The sequence below is a fragment of the Rhinoraja longicauda genome, chromosome 18 (assembly GCF_053455715.1).
Source record: "Rhinoraja longicauda isolate Sanriku21f chromosome 18, sRhiLon1.1, whole genome shotgun sequence".
Lineage (NCBI taxonomy): Eukaryota > Metazoa > Chordata > Chondrichthyes > Rajiformes > Arhynchobatidae > Rhinoraja > Rhinoraja longicauda.
In genome coordinates, this window is record NC_135970.1 from 24849154 (window position 1) to 24868015 (window position 18862).

General features: G+C 46.6%; 1 protein-coding gene across 1 annotated transcript in view; it reads left to right on the forward strand.

Annotated features, from left to right (window-relative positions):
- The window catches only part of abtb2b (ankyrin repeat and BTB (POZ) domain containing 2b), a 179772-nt gene that overhangs the window by 108381 nt on the left and 52529 nt on the right, over window positions 1–18862 (forward strand). Inside the window, exon 3 of the mRNA XM_078415309.1 lies at window positions 16707–16853. Coding sequence (XP_078271435.1) covers window positions 16707–16853 — 147 coding nt within the window. The remainder of the gene's footprint in view (window positions 1–16706; window positions 16854–18862) is intronic.

An 18862-nucleotide genomic window follows, 5' to 3' on the forward strand; every position in this document is an offset into this window, starting at 1 on the left:
ATTTTGTTGCCTTGAACATCTTGGCCTGCTATTTTGAGTTGTGTTATTTTGAGTTCCACCAAAGCGTAATGTTATTTTATAATCTGTTTATTTTCTACTTGGATGGGAGTTGGAGTTAAAAATGGGATTTTTATTTACCTGGTTTTCTTGTGTACTTGAATGATTCTGCAATCTAAAAAAAGTCTGATTGCACTATTTTTAACACTAGTTGAGATCATTTAAATGGTGTTATATTTAATCATCAGCACGTGTCTGTGAAAAATATGGAATGTGGAATTGTTAACTTGCCTGTTATTACTGTGTTGAACCTGAATGTTAATTGATGTATATTCAAACCTGGAGGGAATTTAAAAATAAGTTGCACACAGTCGGCCTGTCATCTATAAGGAACTTGTTTTCTTTCCGAGATGTCTGTTAAAATGGATTAGAGGCAGGGGCCAAATGGAAAGGAATTTTGCAAAGTGTTTCCACAGGAGAGCTGGAATTGTTAAAGATCCTGTGTTTTATATAAATGCAAGTGATTTAAAGCATGATGTTTAAAGTGCAATGAAAAGTATAACTTGACTTTTACTTCATTTTAACCTTTTTAGGAGGGGTCAACAAAACAGCTGACAATCTTTATTGATCTATTTTATCCACTTGTACTGAGTGATATTTACTTACAATTTTCTCTTTCACTTTCTCTCATGCCTATTTTTCTGTTTTGTGTTCGAGACAGATAAATAGAATAAGGAATTATCCAGACAGGGCTGGATTAACATAGAAGCAAAAGTAGCATTTGCTACGGGCCCCGCACTTTCAAGGGCCCCGCGCTGTGTTGCGTGCACCGCTCCCCAACCGCCGCGGTTAGAATGTGTTGCCAACGCCGCGGTTAGAAAGTGTTGGCGGTGGGCTGCGCGGATCAATGGGCAGCCAGCGTGTCACCGCCCAACCGCCAACCCTGAGACACAGACCCTCACCCCCCACCAGGGGTGCAATGCTGCCAGAGCTCTCATCGGAGCGCTGCTCCGGCACCTCTGGTCTGAAGAAAGGTCTCGATCACCCATTCCTTCGCTCCAGAGATCCCGCTGAGTTACCCCAGCATTCTTTGTCTGTCTTCGGTGTTTCCTGACGGTCCGCGGCTGTGGACTGGGAATGCGGCCGGAGGCCTTTATCGCGACGCCGCGGTCTCGATGCCTCCGGGATCGCCGTGTAGAAGCCTGGGTCGGAGCCCGGCCGGAGCCCCACGGCTGGGGCCCAGGCCGACATCACAGAGTCGTGAAGTGGGGCGTCGGCAGTGGTGAGGCCTCGGTGGCGGCAGCGGTGAAGCCTCGTGACGATGGGGAGGCAGCGGCAGCGATGGCTCACACGTCAACCCGCAGTCGACGATAGATGAGAGCGTGGAGGACCACCGTGAGGGGAGGGAGGGTAAGAACAATGGAGGACCCGGCGTGGGGGGATCGCTGAGGGGGGGGGGCAGGGACAAAGGAAGAGCCACCGTGCTTTGTAACTTTGTCATTTTTTGTACACTGATTCAAATTTGAGATTGAAATGCATTAAAAGCTAAGATGCTTGAAATATGAAATAAAAATGCAAAAAATGCTGGAAACACCCAATCGGACAGGCAATATTATAATAAGAGAAACGTTTAGCCGCTGTAGGCCCCGACACTGTAGGCCCGGACAGTGTAAGCTAACTAGGGTTGCCAACTGTCCCCTATTAGCTGGACATCCCGTATTTTGGGCTAAGTTGGCTTGTTGGCTTATCCCATACGGGACCACCCATGACCCATAGTGGGTCCGGGGAGGGTGCTGTAGGCCCGGACGCTGCCTTATGGATGTTGTATAGCAACCCGCCTCCCGGCCCAGGCGGCCGCCCCATTGGTGGAGCGGGGGGGGGGGGGGGGGTGAAGGAAGAGTCCTGTCCCGTCCCGGTGCGGGGATGTTCAGTGCCGTGGGTAGACGGCGGCGGCTCTCCCACTGACTCGGGGGGCCAGAGCATATTGCTGTGCCGATGCCGCTGCACACTGGGTGGCATCGGGAAGGCGCTGAGCCGGCCGGGGAGGGGAGGGGGGACGGGAACAGCAAGCCCAACGCCAGGCCTAGGCCTCGGTCTCCACCTCCTCCTCACCGCCGCTGCTGCTGCTGCCGCCTTTCCTCCTGGCCCACCTCAGGCTCACCGTTACCCGATCACGTCCAGGCCCTGGCTCCGGCTGCTTCCCCCGACATCAGAACTGGCTCTCCTGCTGCTACGGAGCTGGCAAACCCGCCCCCAAAAGACAAGCGCCTCATGGAGGCCCAGCCAGAAGATGCTGGTTTAAATCGAAGGAAGACACAAAATGCTGGAGTAACTCAGCGCGTCAGGCAGCATCTCTGGAGAGAAGGAATGGGTAACGTTTCGGGTCGAGACCTTCTCCCTGCAGAAACGTCACTCATTCCTCTCCCGAGATGCTGGCTGACCCACTGAGTTGCACCAGCATTTTGTGTCTACCTCCAGACACTGTAGGTACGGGCGCCGCCTAACGGAGGTTGCGTTGCAACCCGCCTCCCGGCCCAGGCGGCCACCATTGGTGGAGCGGGAGCACGTGGCCACTGGCTGGGTGAGGTCACGTGCGGCGTGGGATGTGACGTTACCTTGTCCCATATTTAGGGCCCCTATATAACATATGCTACGGACCCCGCACTAGCTTATCTGGCCCTGTATCTAGTAGGATGGATAATGGTGTCAGTAGGTGTTCAGAATAAATGGGTCATGAATGTTTAAATGTATGGAATTTTCTTGAGGAGTTTACAAATTTAGCAGGTAGGCTGAATCAATGGCCATTATGTACATTGTTTTTGGACAAAAAATGACATTTATGCACAAAAGTGCATACATCAACAGATGTTATGTGCTAAATAATAGCATAGTAGATTGGATTGAGGGCAGAAAGATGATGGGAAGTATGTCAGAATGGAATTTTGGAGGTTTCAGCTTTAACACTGCCTTGATTTACAATTTTTATAAACAGTACGGAATTACATAAAAATTGTTTGTAATAGCCAGTGAAAGATAACTCTTATGCTGTAATCTGGACTAGTTTGGTTGCAGGACATTAGTGATAGCAGATGAAGTTAGTTGATGAATGTAAATCATAGAGTTACATGGAAAAAGTGTAAATGTAATGTATTCATGCAATGACAACTTAATTGAGATAGAGCAGGATAAAGAGCTGATGTACAGTTATTATAATCATGAATTAGTATTCACAAATGATGAGGAAAGCAACTAATATTTTGAATGTACAAAGATGAGTGGGGGGTTTTGCAGCTGACTGAATTACACTTCTTGTTATTGTTAAACTTGTCCATGTGCAGTCGCTGCATAGCTGCTTGTTTACAAGGGCTATTGATGCTTATTCCTCACATTGATACTTCTCTTTCTGTAACATCGTCTATCTGCTGGCTTCAGCCACCTCCAGTCTCCTTAGGGAAATGTGCATCATTGACCAATAAAAAATCTCACCACTCACCCTGTAGCTGGGTGCAGTTCTGGGGCAGTTTCAGTTTTAGTTTATTGTCACGTGTACCAAGGTACAATGAAAAGCTTTTGTTTCACACTTCCACACCTTTTGCCCGATGGGAGAGGGGAGAAGAGGGAGTGCCCAGGGTGTGACGCATCCTTGATTATGCTGCTGGCTTTGCCGAGGCGGGGTGAGGTATAAATGGAGTCAATGGAAGGAAGGTTGGTTTGTGTGATGGTCTGCGCTGTGTCCACAATTCACTGCAAGAAAACTCCATTTGAAGTGGTGCCTGCTGTCAAATGCCAGCTCAGTCTTCTGCCGCTCAGCAGTTGTGATGTAGTACTTTGTGCGAAATATAACAATGTGATTAAGGAAGGGTATCATCATGTTATCAAAATTCATAATTTTAATGTTTTTATGAGAAGGATTATAGACCATGTGTATAAAATATGTTTTCTGATCTAATCATGGTTTAGTTCACCATTAAGAACTTGAGTTTTGTTAAACAAAATCTACGGTTTTGAGTATGGCTAATTGTAAATGGCTTCAATTTGTATTAAACAAAGACACAAAGTACTTAGCGGGTCAGGCATTTTCAGGTATTTTGGGACCTGAAACATCACCTATCCATGTTCTGCAGAGATGCTGCCTGACCCGCTGAGTTACTTAAGCACTTTGTATCTTTTTTTATAAACCAGCATCTGCAATTCCTTATTTCCTCAATTTGTGTTATTTTTGTTGAAGGCAATATTTTCTAAAAGGAGATGCTGCTACATATATTCAGCATGAAAAGCAGAAGACAATTTTTAATCTTTCTTCATTCTAATTGTGTTGACTTTTCAAAGTATGAGATTATTGAATTTGAAAGAAAACAATGATTCTCTGAGCAAACTCATTTGGAAGGAAGACAGGAGGAACAAGGCAACAAAAGAAGACTGGAGGAGAGGAAGGAAGAAGGTGGAAGAGGAATGAAAAGGGGAAGGGGAGTATCTGATTCTGGGGTCAAATAAATTCAAAAGGAAAATGGCAAGGATAATTGGGATAGGAAGGAGAAGGTACTGTGAAGATAAAGGAGTAGGTGATGGTGTGGAAATCATTGGGGGCTTAGGAAACAGGAGGGAGTGTGACTGGAGAATTGAATAGATAGTTGGCAGCTATTTTCCTGAAATACCCCATTCACTAGTAACTTCCTTCCCTTTCATAACACAGAGTGCTCATCGGAAGGTCCCTCTCCACCTCTGCAGCCAATTGAAAGGTAAAAAGATAAATGAGTGAGAATTAGAAACGAATGGAGGAGAAAGCCACAAATGTAGAGCTGGTCCAAGAGATGTGCCACCAGGGGAAGCGAAACAGGAAAACAGTGACTTGCAGGCAACTGAGACTGTAGGGATCATCTAATAGTACATTAAAAACTTAATTGTGCATCCACTTCTGGGATTTCCGGCATTAGAAATCCCCGTGTCTGCATTATGATCAAAACTGCCAATGTAATCATATTATACTGTTCTACTCTCCCAATAGAGTACATGAGGATGTAATTGCAGCATGACAAGTTTACAATGTGTCCAAGAATTGGAGTGCAGCACATAAGTATCAGGACAGAATGTATGACTTCTAGTTGGCAATTGTTTCAGTTAGTAAATCTTTAATTGCGTATCTTACCTGCCCTCAACCTCCCAGGTTACACTTGGGTTTCACTTCTATGTGCATCTTCATGGGACTTTAGAGTGTGTGAAAGAAAGGGTGAAATAAATAATAATACTTCACCATCCAGTTGGTTTCAACTCACTTTTTACTTTCCATATTAATCAAGATATTGTCCGCAACTGACATTCCACTGTTCCAGTTCATGAAACTTCGCAAAAATGGGGAAAAGGCTAATTCTGTGATGTGTGCCATCTGCACCTCATCTAGAAAAGCCATATTAAATAAAGTGCAACATCTCAGTGTAATCAAAGCCAGTGCAATAGAACGGAGGAGCTCATAAATTCAGGATCAGATGCATCATTTCGTTTTGAAACAGCAACATAAGGAAACCCTTACAATATATTTTCATAACTGCCAAATCATTCCTTTTGCCATTAGTGGCAAACTGCTTTGAACGTTTCTGCAAACACAAATTTCAGTTCTGTCAGTACTAAAGTAACATTGAAATGAAAGATAAGAAATGCATGTACAGAGGCAGTTCATTAAATACACCAACCATTGTTTCCCCTTTGTCAAACTGAAAGAGCAGTCCTGAGCTACTATCTACATTAGAAACCCTCAGACTATCCTTGATCAGACTTTACTGGGCTTTATCTTGATTAAACGTTATTCACGTTATTCCCTTTGTCATGTATCTGCACACAGTCGATGGCTCGATTGTAATCATGTATTGTCTTTCTGCTGACTGGCTAGCATGCAGCAAAAACTTTTCACTGTGCACATGACAATAAACTAAATAAAGACACTAAATGCTGGATTAACTCAGCGGGACAGGCAGCATCTCTGGAGAGAAGGAATCGGTGATGTTTCAGTCTGAAGCAGAGTCTCGACCCGAAATATCACCCATTCCTTCTCTCTAGAGATGCTGTCTGTCCTACTGAGTATCTCCAGCATTTTGTGTCTATCTTTGGTTTAAACCAACATCTGCAGTTCCTTCCTGACAATAAACTAAACTCAACTCAAAACTCAACTCAAAATTGGGCACGAACTCAAACAGAATTCAATGCTATCTGTTGTGTATTGGCATTCAAATTTCAGCCTCCAATTATTTTTATATTGAGGAGGTCCACACGTCGTGTAAACACTCTGTTTAATCAATAACCAAACCAAATACAGTTCCGTCGCTCACCCGCGCGTGCCCGTTCAAATCCCAACTGCCAAATCCTTTGTTGTCCTGGCACATGACGGCCCACCCCACTGACCGCGTGATTGGTCGGCCCAGATCACGCCCGGTCCACACGAGAGTTCGAACCCGACAAACGAAGGTTCGATACCAAAGTGGCTCGGCTTGCCACATGACACCCCCCCAGAACCGGAGTAATGGAGGTGGTTTGGCTGACGAGTGAGTCGGCCTGATCGCTTATATGCATCTCCTGTGTTCAGGGTCACAGCTGGCAGAGTTGAGGGTGGGTGCGGTCGTGACGGTGGACACCCTCCACTGCGGGGCTGTGCCACCTGCATTGGTTGGTCAATGTCCAAGTGTGCCAGCTTAAGACGCTCCATGGAGACATTCTCGTGCCTGCCGTCTATGTTGATGACAAAAGTCATGGCACCGTGTTGCATTACCCGGAAGGGTCCCTCGTAAGGCCTTTGCAGTGGCGTATGATGGGAATCGCGGCAAAGGAAAACATACTGGTAGTTTGTGAGGGCTGGTGGTTCGTACGTGGGGGTGAGTCCGTGGCGGGACATCGGGACAGCAGAGAGCCTTCTCCCTGAGGCGCGTCAGCATGGTCGAGGGTGGTTCCTGATGTCCATGTGCTGCCAGAATGAAATCTCCTGGGACCGTAAGTGGGGCGCAGTACACCAGCTCGGCCGAGGAGGTTGCCAGGTCCTCCTTCGGGGCAGTGCGTATTCCCAGCAGTACCCATGGCAACTCGTCCATCCAGTTCGGGTCTGTGAGCCGTGCCTTAAGGATGTCTTCAGGTGATGGTGAAAACGTCCCACTAGGCCGTTGGCTTGCGGGTGGTAGGCCATAGTGTGGTGCAGCTGAGCGCCAAACAGCTGGGCCATTGCTGACCACAACTCGGAGGTGAACTGTGCACCTCTGTCAGAGGAGATGTCCACCGGCACACCAAAACGGGCGATCCAGTGGGCAGTGAGGGCACGTGCACACGTCGCAGCGGAGGTATCTGAGAGCGGGATGGCTTCCGGCCATCTCGTGAATCGGTCCACGATGGTGAGATGGTGGGTGACACCTCTGGATGGTGGCAGCGGTCCCACGATGTCGACGTGAATGTTGTCGAAACGTCGGTGTGGCAGGCCAAAACTCTGCAACGGCACCTTGGTGTGACGCTGAACCTTTGAAGTCTGACAGGGGATGCATGCTCTGGCCCTGTTGCCAACCTGCTTGCGCAACCCATGCCACATGAACTTGGCTGCCACCAGAGCCGTTGTTGCCCGTATGGAAGGGTGAGCCAAACCATGAATCATGTTGAAAATCCGGCGGCGCCATGCTGCGGGGCTGATGGGTCTCGGCTGTCCCGTTGACACGTCGCAAAGGAGCGTAGTGTCAGCAGGCCCGAATCGCACATCCTCCAACAACAGGCCTGAGACGGGGGTGCGGTTGGTAAGCATCTGCTCATCCTCTCGCTGTGCAGCCTCCAGGGCCCTGTAGTCGACACCTGGGGCCAAAACGTGGATGGCATTGATGGCGGTGCGGGACAACGCATCTGCGACCCGGTTGCTCTTGCCCACGATGTGCTGAACGCAAGTCGTATACTCAGAGATGTAGGCCAAGTGACGCTGCTGCCGGGATGACCAGGGATCAGATACCTTCGCAAAGGCAAACGTGAGTGGCTTGTGATAGGTGAAAGCTGTGAAATCCCTGCCCTCGAGGAAGTAACAGAAATGCCGGATGGCCAGATAGAGTGCAAGGAGCTCTCGATCAAAAGCGCTGTTCGGGAGGTCTCAGGTGCCGACTGAAAAAGGCAAGGGGCCGCCAGCTATTCTCGATCAACTATTCCAGCACACATCCCACGGCTGGGCCAGATGGACCAGCATCGTCACCTTTGCCAGCGCCTCTTTGGCATCGTCAAAAGCGGTCGTTGCTAGCTAGGACCTTGAACAGCGGTTGCATGATCCTGGCGGCTGCTGGCACGAAACGGTGATAGAAATTCACCATGCCGATAAACTCTCGGAGTCCCCGGTTTGGAAAACTGGTGAATGGCCTCAACCTTGGTCGGGAGCGGGACCGCGCTGTGCCGATGGATGCCGGTGGCCGAGGAAATTGATTGAAGGGAGGCCAAACTGACACTTTGCAAGGTTAATGGCCAACCCATGCTCGCTGAGCTGCTGGCAGAGCAGCCGGAGGTGTGCGCGGTGCTCCTGGCGAGAGCGGCTGCCGACGAGGATGACGTCAAGGTAAATGAACAGGAAATCCAGCCCGCGGCCTACCATGTCCATAAGCCGTTGGAAAGCCTGTGCGTCGTTCTTGAGACCGAAAGGCATTCGCAGGAACTCGAAGAGCCTGAAGGGGGTGATGATAGCCGTCTTGGGGATGTTGGACTGGAATTTGATGGTAGCCACCACCATTTGATGGTACCAGTTCAATTTTTGAAAAAAATCTTGGCGCCGTCCAGATGGGCTGTAAAGTTCTGGATCTGAGGGAAACGGTATTGGTCGGCCGTTGTGTCGTCGTTGAGACGGCGGTAGTCCCCGCAGGTCCTCCAGCCCCCAGACACTTTGGGGACAATGTGAAGTGGTGATGCCCACGGTCTATCTGAGTGGCGCACAATGCCCATTTCCTCCATCCTGTGGAACTCGTCCTTGGCCAGTTGGAGCTTGTCAGGGGGGAGCCTGCGTGCGCGTGCATGGAGTGGTGGTCCGGTGATGGGAATATGGTGTTCTACCCCATGCTTGGAGCAGACCGTTGTGAACTGGGGGGTTAGGATGTCGGGGAAATTGGCCAAGATGCGGGCGTATTCGTTATCGGAGGAAGTCACGGAGCCGAGATGCGGTGCAGTCAAGTCAGCGACGATCGACTCGAACGTCTCAGAATGAACAAAACGTTGTCCCTTCACGTCGACCAGCAGGGAGTGAGCCCGGAAGAAATCGGCGCCTAGCAATGGTTGAGAGATGTCAGCGATAGTGAAAAAGCAGGTGAAGTGACAGGAGCCAAAAGTGAGTGGGATCGTGCTGACTCCGTACGTCCTGATGTTGCTGCCGTTGGCGGCGGCCAGAGAAGGTCCCCTCTTACCAGAACGAGTGTCGGCTCCGGGTGGGGGCAAAACGGCGACCTCCGCTCCCATGTCCACCAGAAAACACCGCCCTAAATGACGGTCCCAGGTGTAGAGGAGGCGATGCCTCTGGCCGGCAGCAGTAGCCGCTACCGGCGTCCGGCCGAGGCGTTTCTCGGAATGTGCGCAGGGTGGTTGGCATCGGCGGGCCTCGGAACCCTACCTTTGGTGGTAGTAGCAGCACGTACTTTTGCTGGCATCGCTCGTGTCCAGTTTCACTGCCGTACCCCACACGACGGCCCGCCCCTTCCGACCGCATGATTGGTCAGCCCAGATCACGTCCGGTCTACACAAGAGTTCAAGCCTGACAAACGAAGGTTCGATACAAAGTGGCTCAGCCCGCCACAATATCTGGATTCAAGGATATTCTAAAGGTCTGACGTCTTAGAAAATAACCTTTCAGCTGTGCACAACTTTAACCCTGTTCCCCCTGCCCAAGGGATCAGGCTCGGGTGTCACCTCATAAATCTACACTGGATTCCATTTGCTTTACTTTGTGCGATGTGTGGGTTAATCCAGAGTGAGAGTCTGAATAAATAGAGAGTTAGTTAGGTTTATTAATGTCAACAAGGGAATACTCCTGTCATTGTGGTTGATGCAGTTTGTGATTTTATTGCTTGGGAATGCAAATCTACTATAGAAAATCTTAATAGTGTCTTTGTGCTATTTTTCACACAAACAAGCAAAGCAACATAGCTGATCCATAATCGAAGAGTTCCTCCATGAATGTGTCGAGCTTCCTGTTATGTTAAACGTGATTAGAGAATTTGTCAACTGATTCACAAACAGACCTTTACTGTGTAAGCTCAACTGGCATACTACATTGTCCCCTTAAATCTGCAAACGGCTTTTCCCAGCAGGCTGGGATTCAGGATGGCTGAATGTACCTTGAACGACGCAATATCAGGTGTACCTGTTGCTACTCTAACAGTGTATGAATACAGCAAAGGCGCACTGCACATATTTGATTTGATTATATCAGATGAGAGAGTTTTTTGCCCCTCCAAAGCAGTTAAATGATCTGCTGACTTTGTTATAAATACGCAGTAAGAAATCCTGCAACTGGGACAGTAAACAATAGCAAGAGTATATTTTTGTGTGGCAATCACACAGACAAATTGGTCAAGCTAGCAACAACTGTGACCCTAGTTGCTTCATTCTTATTGCCAATGTAAACTGTCAGTTTGCCTTTGCTAACCTTTGCATCAAAGGTTAATTATACTGACTTGCTCCTGATCACAGTGCACACAACGGCAGATTTTCTTTATTCTCATACTCTGGATGCCAGGCATGTTCAGAACTATCACAAAACTCTTAAAAGGAAATGTTCTGGTGTCGACAATGTAGTGTGCTGTTTCCTTATAAGGTTGTTTGTCCACACAGTTGCATTCACTTTGTAACTTTCCAAAGGACATTCCCCCGGGCTGCACACTATTGTACCAGGAACCTGGCGTGAAACCCTGCCCTCAGTCAATACTTTCCCGGCAACGATTCACCCATCGCCCAGTGTCGGGAGGCTGCGGTGAAAGCCAGTATTAGCTGGGCTATGGTGGGAAGTGTCATCACCTCACTATGCGGGGCTCAGGGTTGCACCACAACCTGCACAGTGAGTGCAGGACCATTGCTCGGGACAGGCACTACCTGCTGCATCTACTCACAGACAGTCCACTTCCCATGGTTGTTCTCGCCGTCTCCTGCTGAATGTGACAGAAACTGCGATCTACTCTGCACAGCTCTCCCCGACTTGGAGGTTGCTCTCTTATAACAAGTTCAATGGCCAGTGACCACTATTGAGTGATTCATTACTGAATTCACACCAAGACCTTCATAGCCGCTGAGAGACCAAGTCCCACCCCATCAGATTGCACCAGATTCTTGGCACAGCAACACTTCTATAGATAATTATATAATGGATCCTTTTAGTACTGATTCCACGAACACTCCTGTTCCTGGGAACACATCCTACGTGCTTTATGTAACTAAATCTTTACTATCCAGCCACTTCCTGGCATGTGGTTTGCTGGTATGTCTGATGTGTCTGGATCAGACAAGCATCAGATTACTTCAGTTCATGCGCAATGGAGTCTTACACGCTGGTTGTCCCCCGTTGTGACCATTTCTGGGCTCTCCCAGGGCAACCTCATCTTGGATTGGAATGCCAGATTGGAATTCCATTGATGTATGTCCCTCATTTACTATTTATCCTTTCACAATCTTCTGCCCTAAGGTTCTGAATTCATGCATACCTATCTCACCCAACAAGCACCTCCCACCGAAGCTCAGGGTCAAGACCCTGTGACCCACCGAGATCCTGAACTCAATTGTAATCTCCTTACTTTCTGCTCGAGCAATGCTGCAATTAGTCCAGGTGGCATCTCCCGATCTAAATTCCCTCTTAACCACCACTCTTCAAATCAGCTCATCAAACTCCGAGGGCCTGCTCCCTCCTCCCACCCATTCCCTCCTCCAAACCATTCCCTCCTCCCACCCATTCCCTCCTCCTCCTACTGTTCACCCTACCATCGCTCCATTCCTAAACTCTGGTCAGTCGATTAAACCTCTAAATTCCAATGGAACCCTGATTTCTCCTCTCCATGGTTACTTACCTAATCGATTTCCTCAATGCTTCCTCCCACTGCACTTCTTTCCCCCACAGCCACTCCCACCCCAATAATATTGAGAGTATTTCATTGGAGTTGTTAATCTCAATCAGATTGAGATTACTCAGTGCAATCAATCATTGTGCACTTTGCTGGCTCCATTTCGTTGCTGATGAACTTCCTAGCTATGCTGTTTGAAATTGACTTGAGGGTAATGTCTGTTTTGTTGCCAACTTTCTTCCTGAAAAGTGCAGAGGCTCAGTGTGCAGAATTTCACTCATGTCATCTTTCAAATCCAATGAAGTTTGTCAGGACACTAAAATATAAGCTATTTCCATTGAATCTTTGGGACATTGGTGCATGTTACAGTCTGTGGAAAGGCTTTACTGTTTTTCAACTGAAACAGAAAAGTAGGGCTGGTAGCACGACAATTACTCCAAACGATGATGTATGACACAATATCTTCTGGGCTACAAGCCATGTCCCTGGTACATTGATACAACGTCATGTTGCATTCTACTGAGACAATTACTGCAATTGAACTCTGTTTATCATGTAGATCTTTAAGCTCTCTGCAAAATAAGATGGGTTATCCCTTCCTGTTATAAACCCTTTGAGTGGACCTATAATTAACCATAGTGTAGGGCCTATTAATGCAGGAAGTATTTTGGAGGTTTTTTTTTTTTAATCCTTATTATGGAGGATTGATGTACGCAGTTATATGCACTCATATAATATTAAAGGCAGCTGTTGGAGATGGCTTTCAGCACATTCCTTCTAAATTCCTCTGATTAATAAGCACCATTTCTCCTCACAGGAACATCCTAGGTTGTTAAAAAAAAAGACATATTTAAATAGGACGAGAGGTGTTTGGGTGGCACAGTGGCATAGCTGTAGAGCTGCTGCCTTACAACACCAGAGACCTGGGTTTGATCCTGACTACGGGTGCTGTCTGTACGGAGTTTGTACGTTCTCTCTGTGACCACATGGGTTTTCTCCGGGTGTTCTGGTTTCCTCCCACACTCCAAAGAGATGCAGGTTGTTAGGTTAATTGTAAATTTATTACCAAAATGCCTGATCACTGGCCTGTGCGGACTCGGTGAGCCAAAGGGCCTGTTTCCGCGCTGTATCTCTAAAGTAAAAGTAAAGAGAAAGTATGAGGCACCCAATGTGAATGCTTGGTGGGTGCAGCATGTGGACACCAAGGATCCGTTCAATCCCGAGGACTCTGATAAAGTTTTTAGTGGAGGACCAAAGATCAAAGGTGCAGGACGGGGCAAGGGGTCCTGTCGGAATACAGATAGGCAACGCCATTCAAGAAGCAGATTACGTGAATGGTTAGTTGTAGGGTGGACCTTATGAGGACAAACAGGTGGGCGTGTGGGGGAATTGATCAGGGTTTTGTGGTTAGGAATGTGGGAAAGATGAATCAGAGAATGGTATTTAGCAGGAGAGTTGGAGAGGGGATGGATTGGTGACCAGAAGTTGGGAATGTGAGGAAAGGATGGATAAGGGGCGTTAGTTGGGAAGGTAGAGAAGGGGGGATCGATTACTCAGGAGTGTGGTGAAATGGATCGGTTTCTCATGTAGGTGGAGTGGGATGGATCGAAGTCAATCAGTTTAGAGAAGGGGTTAAGAGGATGGAATCAAGAACATAAGTTCAATTGTGGTTGGTCAGGGTAGAGGCCCTGAGCACCGTTGTGTTGTACAGTCTGCATGTGGCAGGCACTCCGTGGACTTATGTTCCAACCTCTGATAACGGGTTAGTATCCTTGAAGTATATTGTGATCAGCATCACACTGCTTCTTTTGAGTACTGTATTTTGATAATCGCATTTGTGTTATTCAGTAGTTATATTTGTTAGCTAATAGTTAATCTAAATGTTTATTACTCCAAGAGTAAATTAATTGCACTGATAGCTGATTGTATTTACAATTTTCCTATTTTTCAATTCAATAAAACCTGAAGTGAAATAGTTGGATTTGATAACAATTATTGTGCGATTAGTTCTGGATTATGGCTTTATGTAGATAATGGCAAGAGACAAACTTGGATCTGTTTAACGTCTAATTCTCCTGTCGTAGTTTTGGCTTCTCTTTTCAAATTTCTCTTTGAAAATCGTCAATGGCACTGAATAAGCCATCCCAACCACTGTTTTTCGCTGTAGAATGTTTATTGCTGAACTGAACTTCTGAAATGTGCCATCTCTTCAGCTGTATTTGATAATTCGTAACAGATGGATCTCTTAAAACATCACGCTCACAGAAAAGATCGCTGCATTCCTTCCCAATTTATGAAACTGGCAGTGAGTCCATATTGCAAAGGATTCCATGGCTTTAAGTCACGAAGCAATGACTTTATATTCTTATGAAAGGGCCTCTGTTTATGTGGCTACCTTCAAACTTACAAACTGAAAACCACAACACCTGGTTGGTTGTAACATATAGACCAACAAGTCAAAGCAAATGTGTTTTTTTTTGCTAGAGCTGCTTAAAAATACATAGAAGATTAGTAGAGGCAGAAACAAGAAAAATTGCCTTTCAAACTTCAATCATCAATTTAGTGTTATTGAATATCTTGCACATCCTACCTCTTGGCGTTGTATGCTCATATTTTTACCACATGTCCAGATTTTATTCCTGCTCAGATTTGAATGCAAAAACCTTGTTGTTTCATTGCCACAAAGTTAAGTTCAATTCAAAATTAACTCAACTAGCATAATGGTCGAGCAGGAATATTTGTCACTGAAATAAAATTGTCTGCACAATTTTATAGAGCTGCTGTAGAGTTCACTTCACTGTCAGTTCCAATATAATTTACATATCAATCAATATCTGGTCATTTGTGAAAGCGTAAACAGAAGGGCTGAAGGTGCAAACTAGTTCTGCCAGTAGATTTGAATACCCTAGAATCAAATGGAAATTTAGTGACTGGTTGTTGAGAAACAAAGTTAAGCTTGCAAGGAGGGTGGCTCCCAGTGCTACTGCTACCCCCAGTACTGCACTGCTTTCTGCCTGTTGGGAGGGAAGCGTGAATAGATTTCTCAGCCCTGTTCTGCATGCCAGCTGCAGCTCTGCACGTAGTTCTCTACTGACCCACATGCTGTGAAGGTGCTCTTTTTCAATCGATGCCAGGCCAGTGTGTTAGGGCATTAGTTATTTTTGGCTCTGGCCCGCAGAGCCAAATGGTAAAGTGACCACCGATCATCTTGCAAGTTGCCTTTAACACTGAATCACTCACAATGTAATGTGTGATTGGAAAACTTCTGAGGGATCTAACTTTGTGGTTCATGAGGTACTGAGACATTTTATGGATGCCATTGGTTTGCTGCCTCAGCTTGTTTTGGGACGAGTTGTATGCAGGTTGTCTGCTAATGCGAGGTCTAGCCACAGATACCTTTGTAAACCTGCGGATTGGCATCACTTGCCTGGCATCATGTAGTTGGCCCCATGACCCATTTCTGTAGCTGGTAAATGATCTGTGGAACAAATCTTTAGATCAATTGGCACAAACCTCTGGAGAAACTCAATGGCAGCAGAGGGAAATTGTGAGGGGATAAAAATTCTTCAATATTGTATGTAGTTACCTACCAGTTCAGTTTTAATCACTGGCATCACGACTGATTCCATCCAAACCTGATATCCCCAGGTTTTCATTATTCTATTGCCATTTGTATTCTACACTCTGGGACCTTGAGAACTCGGCATCTAAAGTCCAAAGCATGTATTAGAGTTGCATGGTTGAGGCAGATGGTCTCGATACCACAACTCGCTATTGGTGATGCAACTTGGACTTAGTGCCGGGGGTGAAGCCGTTTCTCCTTTTATTTGCAACTGGATAGATACTTGAAAAAAGTCAATACAGCCTGATGACGCCATGAAAAATCCAAGCTATTGATGGAAATCTACAACTTGGTGAATCCAACTGACTTTCCTCCATACTTATAAGTGGAGAAGGATGGGAAAACAGAAAGCACTAGGGAGAAAATATACCACTGTTGATGCTATTGCCGGCATGAAGCAATATACCAGATACACATGGCATCCTGTTACCTGGTTCAGCATTATTTACAAGTTTTCAACATTATGTTAAACAACAATCAGAATTTGATTGAAAATCCGATGGATGAATATAGCAAATGTTAAGTAGACATTTGCTATATTTATTTCTTGTTTATTTATTCCTTAAATAAAGTATTGGTGGTTGTACCTTGCAAGGTCAACAGTACAACGTTGACCAAGTGCTACTGTGGTAGGGAACTCTTTGTGTGAACAAGTGATGTCAACAGGAAGGTCGTACCCTGAGGCTCTAAATGTTTCACTACAAAAATGTCCTGCCTGCCACAGGAAGTGACACGGACAGAATTGCTTTAAATAACAGGTGATGTCACTGTAAGGCAGAGGCTTCTTTTAAAAACATGATCTTGATTACAAAGCCAGAGGAAATGGTTGAAGCAGGTCCAATAACAGCACTTAAAAGACATTTGGACAGGTACCTGGATAGGAAAGATTTAGAAGGATATGGTCAAACACAGTCACATTGCGTGAGCTTAGATGGGAATGTTGGTCAGCATGAACAAGTTGGGATGAAGGACTTGTTTCCGTGTTGTGTGACTCTATGATTCTATGAAATGATCATGAATGCACTTTACCAGTTGTTGATGTGACTCCTGTTGTTTTACAGGTGTGCTTTCTCTGCCGGCCCACTTTAGCTTGTACAACAATGGACCATCAACCAAGGATGGGCGGGCTGACGCTTATGCTCAGTTGGAACTCCGGACCCTGGAGCAGTCACTACTGGCAACGTGTGTTGGGAGCATTTCGGAGCTGAGTGAGTTAATTGCTCTTTTTAGTGTTTCTCTCTTTCTCTCATGAGGGATAAGGAGGAATTGTGAGTGATTTTTGTCTCCCTCCCTTTGGGAATGTACTTGCATCCTGTTTTATAATTTCCTCCCACTTCCGATTCAAATCTTACATTCAGAATATGGGGAGTTGCGGCAAAGAATTCATTCCCTGGCAATCTTTCAGAGTCTTGCTTTGTTTTTTGACGCTGCCAGTTCCCCTGTGGCATTGCTCCCAGTAACAAAAAGGATGCAGTATTTTATAATGACATGAATGTTACTGGAAGTAGGAGCAGGAACAGCCCACATGACCACTCAAGTCTTTTCCACGATGATATATTCAATAATATAGTCATAGGACCATGGAAAGCACAGTGGTGCAGCTAGTAGAGCTGATGCCTCACAGCTCCAGCGATCTAAGTTCGATACTGACCTTGGTGCTCCCTGTGGAGTTTGTGTGTTTTTGTTGTTACAATGTAGGCTTCCTCTGGGTGCTCCAGTTTCCCCTCTCAGTTCAAAAAAAGATATTTAATAAGTTAGACACAAAAAGCTGGAGTAACTCAGCAGGACAGGCAGCATCACTGGAGAGAAGGAATGTGTGACGTTTCAGGTCGAGACCCTTCTTCAGTCTGGTTAGGGATAAGGGAAACGAGAGATATAGACAGTGATGTGAAGAGGTAAAGAACAATGAATGAAAGAAAAGCAAAAAAGTAATGATGATAAAGGAAACCAGGCCTTAACCCAAACACCATTACTGATGTCATCACTTCTGGCTGTCTACCTTCCACAGGCTCCAACCTTATCGTTTCCCAGCCCTGCACAGCTCGTTTTTACCTTCTCTTCAAAATCCACAAACACAACTGCCCTGGCAGACCCATTGTTTCTTCCTGCTCCTGTCCCATGGAAATGATTTCCACGTACCTCGACTCCATCCTATCCCCCCTTGTCCAATCTCTCCCAACCTATGTCCAAGATACCTCACATGCCCTTCGTCTCATTAATGACTTCTGCTTTCCAAGCCCCCACTACCTCATCTTTACTATGGACGTTCAGTCACTCTACATCTCCATCCCCCACCAGGAAGGCCTTAAAGCCCTCCGTTTCTTCCTCAAACGCAGAACCATCCAATTTCCCTCTACTAACACTCTACTCCGCCTAGCGGAGCTGGTCCTCACCCTCAACAACTTCTCCTTTGACTCGTCACACTTCCTCCAAGTCCAAGACGTAACTATGAGCACCCGCATGGGCCCCAGCTATGCCTGCCTCTTTGAGGGTACGTTGAACAATCTATGTTCCAGGCATACACTGGCTGATGAGGTGGAAGGTAAGGACTAGGGGGACTCTGTCTCTGTTGCGACGAGGGGGAGCAAGGGCGGAGCTGTGGGATACCGAGGAGACACCGTGGGATACCGAGGAGGGCCGAGGAGTTCTGCATGGGTGCAGGAGGTAGCACTGATGCAGTCGTCAATGTAGCAGAGGTAGAGTTTGGTATAGGGCCTGCTAGGGTGTGGTTCCTGCCCTGTGGAGGTGCCAGTGCAAGTCCTACCCTTCCCAGATTGATCCCAAAGCATCAGGAATTTAACGTCCTCCCCTCCTGCATCACCGCCACCGCCACACATTAGAACATAAAACATAATGTTGGCTGTGCCAAGCATTATGCCAAATTAAACCAACCCCATCTGCATGCACATCACCCATTACCCTCCATTCCCCGAGTTTATATGCCTCTTAACATCACTATCGTGTCTTCTTCCACCAACCCCCTGCAGCGCAGGTTTGTGGTGGAAGCAGACACAATAGTGCATTACCCTCTTGCCTTGTACTCGCTGGTGCACAGCATCAGAGCTAATCTGAAGACTATTATCTTTGAGATCATGCGTTTTAAATTTCTTTCCTGACCACTTCTGAACTGCCTTTAGGATGTTGATACTTTGCATGTTGGTGCTGAAATAAGTTACTCTTGTTCTCCAGAATGTGGTACAGCTACTCTATAATGTCC